The sequence below is a fragment of the Propithecus coquereli genome, unplaced genomic scaffold (genome assembly GCF_000956105.1).
Source record: "Propithecus coquereli isolate 6110/MARCELLA unplaced genomic scaffold, Pcoq_1.0 Scaffold53, whole genome shotgun sequence".
NCBI lineage: Eukaryota > Metazoa > Chordata > Mammalia > Primates > Indriidae > Propithecus > Propithecus coquereli.
Window position 1 is genome coordinate 7702964 of NW_012151174.1, and position 8569 is coordinate 7711532.

Genomic DNA, 8569 nt, shown 5'->3' on the forward strand with positions numbered 1-8569 from the left:
GGGCTGAGGCGGGCTTTCCGCGGGCGCCGGCTCTCGGGGCCCCGTGAGAAGCAGAAACGCCCGCAGATCTCGCCGCCCTTCCTGGCGACAGGGACGATGTCACCGTAGTCCCACTGGTTCCTCCCGGTGGCGGCAGCTCTTGGAGTCCGGAGTCCTCCGGGCCTCGAATTCCGGCTGCCGGGGAGTCGCACGGCCGGGCCGGCCGCAGCTCGCGGGGCTCCCGCTCTTCGCCGGCTGCGCGGCGACGACGACGACGACGACGAGCCGGCTCAGCGGCCGCTCGGCCGGGAAGACAGCGTCGCCTCCGGTCAGCAGTGGCTGCGGGCGAGAAGATGCTGCTTTGCTTTGGAAAACCAAACCAAACAGCGAAATCCCGAGTCTATTTCAGGAGGTCCTACCTCTGCCGAATCTTGGTTGAGCACAGGTCGTCCTCCGCTTTCCCGGTCTCCGTTCCCATCATTCCGGGCCTTTCTCTACCGCTGCACTCCCGCCGGCACCAGGACCCGCGTCCACCCGCCTGCCGGTCACCCCGGCCGGCCGGGAATGGCAGAGGCTGGGAGCCACATCCGCGCCCAAGCCACGGTGCAGCCCTGGTCGCTGTCTCTGTAACTTGGAGAAATTTACTTCACATCCTACATTCTTGGAACCAGGTAAATGAGGATAATAACCTCCCTTTAAACTTTGGTTTTGGGGAAGAATGTAGAAGAACTTAAGGAAAGCCCTCGTCAGTTTGGGGCCTTAAAATAAGCTATGTGTTTTCTTTTTTTTGTTTTTTGAGACAGAGTCTCGCTCCGTTGCCCGGGCTAGAGTGCCGTGGCGTCAGCCTCGCTCACAGCAACCTCAAACTCCTGGGCTCAGGCGATCCTCCTGCCTCAGCCTCCCGGGTAGCTGGGACTACAGGCTCACGCCACTGCACCTGGCTAGTTTTTTCTATTTTTAGTGGAGACACAGTCTCGCTCTTGCTCAGGCTGGTCTCAAACTCCTGACCTCAAGCAATCCTCCCACCTCGGCCTCCCAGAGTGTTTGGATCACGGGCCTGAGCCAACATGCCTGGCCAATTTCCGATGGCTCAGAATTCACATTTTCCAAATTTGGTTTGCTTTTTTCAGCCTTGCTTCTCTACATAGCTGAATATGCCATAGAAGACCTACCTATTTGTGAAAAGAAACTCAGGAGATAACATTTAGAACATACGAATTGACTATAAATAAAACTCGGGACTGGGCGCGGTGGCTCATGGCTATAATCTCAGCACTTTGGGAGGCCAAAGTGGGAGGATTGCTTGAGGCCAGGAGTTTGAGAGCAGCCTGGGCAACATGGCCAAACCTTGTCTTTACAGAATATTTTCAAAATTAGCTGGATGTGGTGGTTCGTGCCTGTAGTCCTAACTTCTCTGGAGGCTGAGGCAGAAGGTTTGCTTGAGCTCAGAAGTTTGAGGCTGCAGAGAGCTATGATTGTGCTACTACATTTCAGCCTGGGCAACAGAGAGAGACCCTTCTCAAAAATAAATAAATTCAGTCTCCCCCCTCCTTGGTGTCCAAAATTCTCTTATCCCGGCCACACCAAAAAATAAACATAATAAAAAGTAAATAAATAAATAACTCAGAAGATTATTTTCACCATATACTACTAAAATGTCCTTATCTCTAAACGAAGAATACCTACAAGATAGGAAAGTAAAATAAACAGACAAAAACTGAACATACTGCCAGTGAAGATAAAGGGGCATAGAAGAAACAGTTATGGGAAGGCACAGACATTGTTAATGATATAAGAATTACAAACTGAAAAATTAGTTTCCTCTTTTATGCCTATTAGCAAGATTGAAAAAAATACACAATACCTTGTTTTGGGTGTTAGGGAGGTAGACGTGAAGTAGATACCCTTTTTTAAAGAAAGCAATATTGAAATAGCCATTAAAAATTTAAAAGTCTTTGATTTGCCCTTGTAATTCCATAATACTAATCCTATAAAAACACATATAACTTGAGCAAATATTTAAAAATATGCACAAAGATGTTCTCTTCAGCTCTAGTTTGAACTTTAAAAAAGCGGAAACAATCTGAGCAACGTGGCAAGACCTTGTCTCTACAAAAAAATTAAATTAGCCCAGCGTGGTGGTGCGCCGGTAGTTCCAGCTACTGTGGAGGCTGAGACAGGAGGATCGTGCAAGCCCAGAAGTTCTAGGTTGTAGGGAGTTATGATGAGGCCACTACACTACAGCCTGGGGGACAGAGTGAGACCCTGTCTCTAAAACAAACACACAAAATACAAGAAAAGCAAACATTTATGGGGCACAGTGCATGTGTATTCCTTTGGCCCCAGTGGGTCTCCATGCCACTGACCTGAAGCCTCTGCAAAGCCTGGTACTGCCACCAGTTTCCTTCCTTAGCCGTCTCCTCTTCTATCAGATCTCACACTCCCTGTGCCCTCATCATCCAATTTCAAGGTTCAGTTTCAGACACTTCTCCTTTTTATTGTTTGTTTGTTTGCTTGTTTTGTTTTGTTTTTGAGACAGTCTCCCTCTGTCACCCTGGGCTAGAGTGTGGTGGCCTCAGCCCAGCTCACAGCAACCTCAGACTCCTGGGCTCAAGCGATCCTCCTGGCTCAGCCTCCCCAGTAGCTGGGACTACAGTCCTGCGCCACCATGCCTGGCTAATTTTTCTATTTTTAGTAGAGACAGGGTCTCTTCAGGCTGGTCTCGAACTCCTGACCTCAAGCGATCCTCCCCCGCCTTGGCCTCCCAGGGTGCTGGGATCACAGGCATCAGCCACCAGGCTGACCTCTCCTTTGTAAAATGTAGTTATCTTTGAGGTCCATGGCTGTCTTCCTCACTAACTACCAAAGTGGCAGGACCGTATCTTCCTTTCTTACAGCTGGGTCCCTAAGCAGCGTGCCCAAGGCCTGGGACCTCATGGACAGTCCCTACACACGTTGAGTTGAGCTCCTGGCGCTCCCTTAGAAACTATCTGGCTTTGGGTCAGCTCCCCTGAGCACGCTCACTAAGGAAGATCAAACCTGTGAAGGGCTTGAGGACCAGGGACGTCAGAACCCCTATCGGGGCTCCCGTCCTTCCCCTCTGCCCACCTCTGCACCAAGCTGTGCCCCTCGTTGCCACATTCTGCAATGTGATACCAAACAAGGCTACTGGTCACCTCCTTTTCTGACTCCTTAGGACAGGGCGGGGTCTGGCTTTACATATTTTTAGCAAGCATGGAGGTGACTTAGGACAAGACTACTAGAAAAAGCAGGAACCATAATAAATAAACGGCATATGTTTTTGAATAGCCTGATGCCAAGTTTGGGTTCCCTGTTGAGGAGCACAGGAGGCCCCAGGTCTCGCTAAGCTCCGGCCTCCCGCACCCCCACGGTCCCACCTCCCACATACCTGGAGCTGGGGTTCTCTGCAGCCACCGTCTGTCTGTGCGAGCAGCCACGAACTGGAACCTGGAGGCTGTGAGGACGGCAGCCAGCAAGGCGGCTCCACCTGGAAGTGGGAGGGGTGGGGGCAAGGGAGGGTGGGGGAGGTCTTCTCCTGTAAGTACTTAAGTGTCCTTGGCCTTCATCTAAGAACTTGGATTCTTTTTTTTGTGATAACGGAGTAGGGCAGGTTCTGTAGTTACTTGCATTTTTTAGATGAGCGAACTGAGGAACAGAAAAGTTGAAAAAGAGGAAAGGAGATTTCCACTGTATGCTGCAGCCGGGTTACCTGCTGAAAGGCCTTCCTTACAGAAGACTGAGAAGGAGCCTGCCCGTGTCTAATAAGCACTGGCCCATACATGCACCCTGATTTTATAAGGAAATGTTTGAAAAATAATCTGTCATTTCTGTCTACTATATATAAAAAATAATTCTAAAGTGATTTTTATTCTTTTTAATTTATTTTTTTAGAGACAGCCTCTGTCACCCATGCTGGAGTGCAGCCATGAGGTCATAGCTCACTATAATCTGAACTCCTGGTCCCAACTGGCCTCCCAAAGTGCTGGGATTACAGGCATCAGCCACCGAACCCAACCCTAAAGTGACTTTTAAATCGAAATATTGATAACACTGTATGTTGGTTGCATAAAGATTAATTATCCTATTCTCTCTACTTTGTATAAGTTTTAAAATTTTCATAATAACATTTTAAAAAGAGCTGGGACTACAGGCCCACACCACAACACCCAGCTAATTTTGCTTTTATCTTTTGTAGAGATGGGGTCTGGCTATGCTGCTCAGGCTGGTCTCGAAGTCCTGGTCTCAAGCTATCCTCCCAAAGTGTCGGGATTACAGGAGTGAGCCTCTGCACCTGTCCCCTTCTTAGCGCTATTTAAGACACCTTTAAAATGATGGTTCAAAACTGTTCTCCAGCCTGGCTTCTTGACCATCAGTCATCCGTCTGCAATGCAACTGTCTGCCTGAGGCCCCTGCAGATGCCCTTGATGTTTGGGGGGCATCTCCACTCAGGGGTCTTGGTTTTGCCTCAGCTCTCACGGCCAGGAACCTGCCCCTCCCCCAGTCTTCCCGTCAGTCAGTGGAACGCCCCTTCCTTTATATGAGGTGTCTCTGATTTCCTTCTTCTTTTTCTTTCTTTGTTTTTGGAGACAGGATCTTGCTCTGTCACCTGGGCTGGAGTGCAGTGGTGTCATCATAGCTCACTGCAGCCTCCAACTTTTGGTCTCAAGGGATCCTCTTGCCTCAGTCTCCCAAGTCATTAGGACCACAGAGTGTGCCACCATGCCTGGCTAATTTTTAATTTTTTTGTAGAGATGGGTCTTGCTGTGTTGCCCAGGCTGGTCTCAAATTCCTGGCCTGAAGCAGGCCTCCCGTCGTCCGCCTCCATCTCTCATTGCTGTCACTGCAAGTCCTGGTGCCCTCCCCCCACCTGTGTCCCTGGCTTTTGATACACCCTCCCTGGGACACCTGGGGACCCTGCCCTGGGGTACCTGTCTCTGGCCTTCCTCCCTCATCCCCCACCCCTCAGAATCACAGTGTTGTCATGTGGCACGTCGCTTTGGGGAATGTGTCTGGCTTCATGTGGTTCCTGTGAAGGCAGAAGACACATGAGAACAGATCTGCAGGGAGTGAGTCCCGAGGGGCAGCCAGGGAAAGGGCAGCGGGCAGAGGCTGGCCAGGGTCCTGCCCTGAGGGACCAAGACAACTGCAGAGCTACAGATAAGAGTAGCGGGAGCAGTTTCAGTGGCCTGGTCGGGATACAGCCAGGATGGCTCTGCTGGGAGAGACGAAAGGGAAACACTAATGATAATTCTTTTTCCTTTTTTTGAGACAGGGTCTCACTCTGTCACTCTGGGTAGAGTGCAGTGGCATCACCATAGCTCACAGCAACCTCAAACTCCTGGGCTCAAGCCATCCTCCTGCCTCAGCCTCCCGAGTGGCTGGGACTACAGGTACACATCACCACACGTGGCTAATTTTTCTCTTTTTAGTAAAAACGGGATCTTGCTCTTGCTCAGGCTGGTCTTGAACTCTGACCTCAAGTGATCCTCCCACCTTGACCTCCCAGAGTGCTGGGATTATAAGCATGAGCCACCGAGCCCTGCCCTACTAATTGTAATTCTTAAAAGTCATTAGCCCAGAGCATGAAATCAAAGTGTAAGAATAGATTTTTGGTTTAATTTGCATCTCTGAGGGTGGGTAATCCCTTCTCAATTCTGCCCCCTCCCAATCAAGGCTGATTCCATCAGTTTTGGCCCCCACCCAAGGTTAAAGGAAATAATCAAAGCTATGGGAATTATTTCCCCTGGTGGGGTTTCAATGACAAACTGGGCGAGGTTTCTGTTTTCAGTTTTCTCTAAACTATAATAATGTTTTAATATAGTGTATTGTAAAATTTTAATATTTTCTGGGAAAAGAACAAATAAATGTAAAGGCAGGGCAGGGTTTGGCCATCAGAGCACTGTGCAGGGATGTATTCTGGCTGTCTCGTCACAAAGCACAGAGTCCCAGTGTCCCCCACCGCCCCCGAGGACTTACACCACCATAGATCTGTGGGCGATTCACAAACCTACTAACATTTTTCCCTGATGCTAAATGATTTCGGTCACGCTCTGCCACTCTTGAGCTCATCAGCCCATGACAAGTAATTTATACTTCTTCAAATCTTGTTTTTCTCATCTGTAATATGAGGACATGTGTAAATACGTGATCACATTTATCCCTAGAATTACTTACTAGCATTTACAAAACAATACATGAATATGTAGGTCTTGTTTGGATCCTGAATTAAACAAACCAACTCTGAAAAACAGAAACTATGAAACTGCCTGGGAATTTCAAAAACAGAAGGGATATTTGATGACAATGAAATTACATTTAAGTTTTTAAGGGCGATTATGGTATTACTGCTCTTTCAAAAAAGACTCCTTATCCTTTACACTATATGTTGAAAAGCCTGCCAGGTGTGGGGACCAGATGTCAGGGCCTGTTCGCCGGCTCTGGGTTCCCAGGACTGAAGAATGGCTGCTGGTACCGAGTCGGTGGCGCAAAGGAGCAGACAGAGCGGCTGCAAGCAGGCAGGTGCCAAAGTTCACTAATGCGCAGCGCATTCCGGAGAAGGAATGGCCAACCCCACCCCTAGAGCTGAGTTCAACAAGATTTTCCTTTTTATGGTGATTCTCTGATTTTATGTTAAGTGGGGGGTGGGACATGCATGGTTTTTCTTGGAAAAAGGTTGAGAATTCCTGGACTGGCGAGTCCTCTCCTTTTCTATCCTCCTAAGGCAATCTCCGGGGGTCGCCATGGTATTTGTAATTGTCATGGCACTGGTGGGTGTAATTATTTTACTCTGTTACTGAGGGTAGTTCATTTAAAGACACTGTCACCTTACTTCTACGCATGCTCGAAAGACCCTCATTCGTGGCCTTGGTCATATATCCACTTTGTGGCCTTTCTACCTCTTTCTGGTTGGTCAGTCCTTGGAGACCCCCTTTGTTCCCGCTGTTGTAGACAAAGCATCTCCTAGTGCCATCTGTTGCTCAGTGGAAACCCCCAAGACAAAGCGTCTGTTCTCCCTCCTCCTTGTCCCAACCTAACACACCTTCAGATGAAATGATATGATGTCTTCCAATGATATAATTAGCTTCAAAATAGGGTAGGTGAAGGAGGTCGAGACCAACGTGGGCAGGTGGAACAAGACTGGCCACATGTCGATGACTGTTGAAAACGACTGATCCATCCTTGGGATCTTTGTTACTCTGTTCACTTGCGTATATGTTTGAAATTTCTCACAATTAAAAAAAGGCAAGTCCAGGAAAAAATAAGAATACATATAAAATGCTTCCTAAATACACAGAAATTGTCTGTAATTACTATCTATATCATTGTTACACGAACATCATAGTATAAAAGTACCTAAACACACAAAATAGGAAATCATGAGTCCATCACCCTCATACAGGCTGCCCTCCATATCCAGGGGTTCCACATCTGTGGGTTCAAGCAACTGCTGATGGGCGATTCTCCATCTCCACAGGGGGACCCGTGGGTGGGAGGATGATGTCATGTAAGGGTCCCAGAACCAATCCCTGGAGGATATTCAGGGATAACTACAATCATGTTCTGAAGTATGCGTATTGAGACATTTTTCTCTACGTGGTGAGAATTGCAAAAACCCCCTGAAGGAACACTCCATGCAAACCCCTGCGCTAGAGACGACCAAACTGTGACATGGCTTCTAGCAGCCAAAGACCTTGTCCCTGGGACCACCCAGCCCCCTTTGACATTTCTGTCTGAAAAATCTCAAGACTATCATAAAAGTTTATGGTTTGTTCCTGCCAACATCTGACCATAGGCCTCTGGCCCCCCTTCTTAGAGCATTTACTTAAGATGGTTTATAATTATAAATCCTTATAAATACATATATATCTCCTACAACTCAGGAATATAGGAGAAAGAAGTGTCTTTTCAAGAACCTGAAAGCCATTCCTTTGAAATGTAATTGTCAGGAAGGACCAGGCATCCAACCCCAGTCTCTGTGGGAGGACTGAATCCCAACTTCCGTAACTGGCTGCTCCCAGACACAGATGGCCTCATCGCTTTCACGCTGGCCGACCACCTGCAACTCTTCACTTCCCGGACTCACATGAGCCCCCAGCTCATTGTCCCTCTAGACTCCCTCATTTTGCCTCTAAAACGCCCGGTCACCTCTGTGCAAACTGGAATCGCTCTCTGCTCTTTCCCCTACTGTCAGCAGTTACTGAATAAAATGTTTTCATACCTTAACTCATGATTGGAGGTGTTTATCTTTGACAGTGATGACATCTGTATTTATAATAGCATAATTGGATATTATATTGCACATATTTTTCCTCTAATAATATGCAGCTAGTATTCTTTTCTATCCTACAATCTTTATTTTTGTGAAATGGATTTATCTTAATGTTATAAAAACCAGTGCATTACTGTTTAAAAACATATATGTAAAAGCAGATAAAATCATGTTTATAGAAAGTCATATCTCTGTATCCTCCCACTCCAGAAATAATCTGTTAGCTAAAAAGATAGTGAAATTATATCATGCCTATCTTTATAAAACTTTTTATTTAAAGAAATACTATGTAAAATAATT

At 47.3% G+C, this 8569-nt stretch overlaps 1 protein-coding gene across 1 annotated transcript in view; it reads right to left on the reverse strand.

Moving 5' to 3' along the window:
• LOC105820517 (putative tripartite motif-containing protein 75) overlaps window positions 1–457 on the reverse strand; it is a 2156-nt gene extending 1699 nt beyond the window's left edge. Inside the window, exons 1-2 of the mRNA XM_012657001.1 lie at window positions 399–457; window positions 115–343 (exon numbers count right to left, since the gene is read on the reverse strand). Coding sequence (XP_012512455.1) covers window positions 115–343; window positions 399–457 — 288 coding nt within the window. The remainder of the gene's footprint in view (window positions 1–114; window positions 344–398) is intronic.
• Between the last annotated feature and the right edge of the window lie 8112 nt (window positions 458–8569).